Source organism: Austrofundulus limnaeus, unplaced genomic scaffold (assembly GCF_001266775.1).
Source record: "Austrofundulus limnaeus strain Quisiro unplaced genomic scaffold, Austrofundulus_limnaeus-1.0 Scaffold832, whole genome shotgun sequence".
Lineage (NCBI taxonomy): Eukaryota > Metazoa > Chordata > Actinopteri > Cyprinodontiformes > Rivulidae > Austrofundulus > Austrofundulus limnaeus.
Window position 1 is genome coordinate 10151 of NW_013953234.1, and position 1510 is coordinate 11660.

At 43.3% G+C, this 1510-nt stretch overlaps 1 protein-coding gene across 1 annotated transcript in view; it reads right to left on the reverse strand.

The window, feature by feature from the left end:
- Window positions 1–1447, reverse strand: part of atpaf1 (ATP synthase mitochondrial F1 complex assembly factor 1) — a gene marked incomplete in the record, with an annotated part of 9001 nt that extends 7554 nt beyond the window's left edge. The window contains 4 exon segments of the mRNA XM_014028943.1: window positions 286–348; window positions 452–514; window positions 589–697; window positions 1216–1447. Coding sequence (XP_013884397.1) covers window positions 286–348; window positions 452–514; window positions 589–697; window positions 1216–1430 — 450 coding nt within the window.
- Between the last annotated feature and the right edge of the window lie 63 nt (window positions 1448–1510).

The following is a 1510-nucleotide window of genomic DNA, read 5'->3' on the forward strand; positions in this document are numbered from 1 at the left end:
ATTGCAGTTTTGTGAAAAACACCAATTTCGATACGGCCGAAAAACCACCTCATCCTAGCGCAAAAACGTTTTCTCAAAAAACGTAATTTTTTCCGAAATTGACGTGTTTCCATTGAGCAAATTTATTTTTGAAATTCTAATTTGCACATTTTCATGGTCAATGGAAACACAACTTATGATTGTTTCCTTCTTTTTGGGGAAAGAAGAAAGTTTGTAAAATAATCTTTAACTTCCTGCAGGTTTATTTACGGCCTCTCTGGGATCTGAGCAGCTTTGACTCCTCACCTCTGAGATCTCCTCGCCCGTCTTGTCCTGGATCAGGTCCAGGTTCAGGATGGAACCGAGAGTCTGAATGAAGGACGGACGAACACGGACTTTTAATAAATAAATTGTTAAAGCTGACAGAAACAGAGCTGTTTGGGTGTTTTCTCTGCGRCGTGGTTCGGCTCACCTTGTTCTTGGTGAAACCTGCAGAAGCTCCAGCAGCTGCAGACGTCTGGTCTCTGTTCTCCAACTGGAAACAACAGAAATCAGTTTTCAGTTCAAACTGAACGACACGTTAAACGTTTTGGAGCTCTGATCCTCCACCTGCTGCTCCATGAGCCGCACGAACTCCTCCTGCTTCGAGTTGCCCAGCACCTCCTTCCTGGCCTCATGCCGCTTCTCCAGGCGCTCCTTGTACTCCTGCGGTTTGGAGCTGAAAACGGTGAGGTCGAACATCAGTGACGCATCAAACAAACCGATCGGTTTCCTGCTGAACATCCTCACTCAGTGGTGACGAGACTTATTCTTATAATTAACATGATTTCTTTAACTACAGGTTTCTACTGAAGAATTATCTAACAAAGTAAGGTCAAACTTAAAAATATATAAAAGCATAAATATAATTATACAATTCCAAAACCACAATCCTGAAGTCTGAGATCATAAAATAAATTCGGCACAAAATTCAAGCTTATTGGTGAAATTTCTTCTGTTGTTTTCTATGTACATTTTTCATCAAGCGCTACTCACAGAGGAAAGATATATGAGTTAAAATAAATATGTTAATTTATATAATTTAATTAACGCCGAATTTATCAGCTGATAGTAAAACTTTAAATAAAATCTTCAGAAGAATCACAGACTTTAGTTTACATTGTAAAAAACGCGATAATTTCTAAAATGGGTGAATCTGTAAGGAGGATTCGGACGCTTGCTGCTGCTGGGTCAGACCTGCGCAGCTTCTGGATCTTGTCCTGGTACTTCCCGTAGAACGGGTTCTCCTCCAGATCCGGATCCTTCCGGACCGAGAAGGCTCGGAACTGCTCCGGGACCAGTCCGGGTATCAACGTCCTGATGCCGGCGGCCCTGACCGCGAACATGCCCCGGTACCGACATGACATCTGGAGCAACGCCGCCGACATCTTTCCATCGCTCCCGTCCCACATCTAAAACCGTCCGGCCCGGAACGACCTGTACATGTTTCTGGTTCCGGGACGTGACAACGACAAAAAAGTTTTATGTTAAG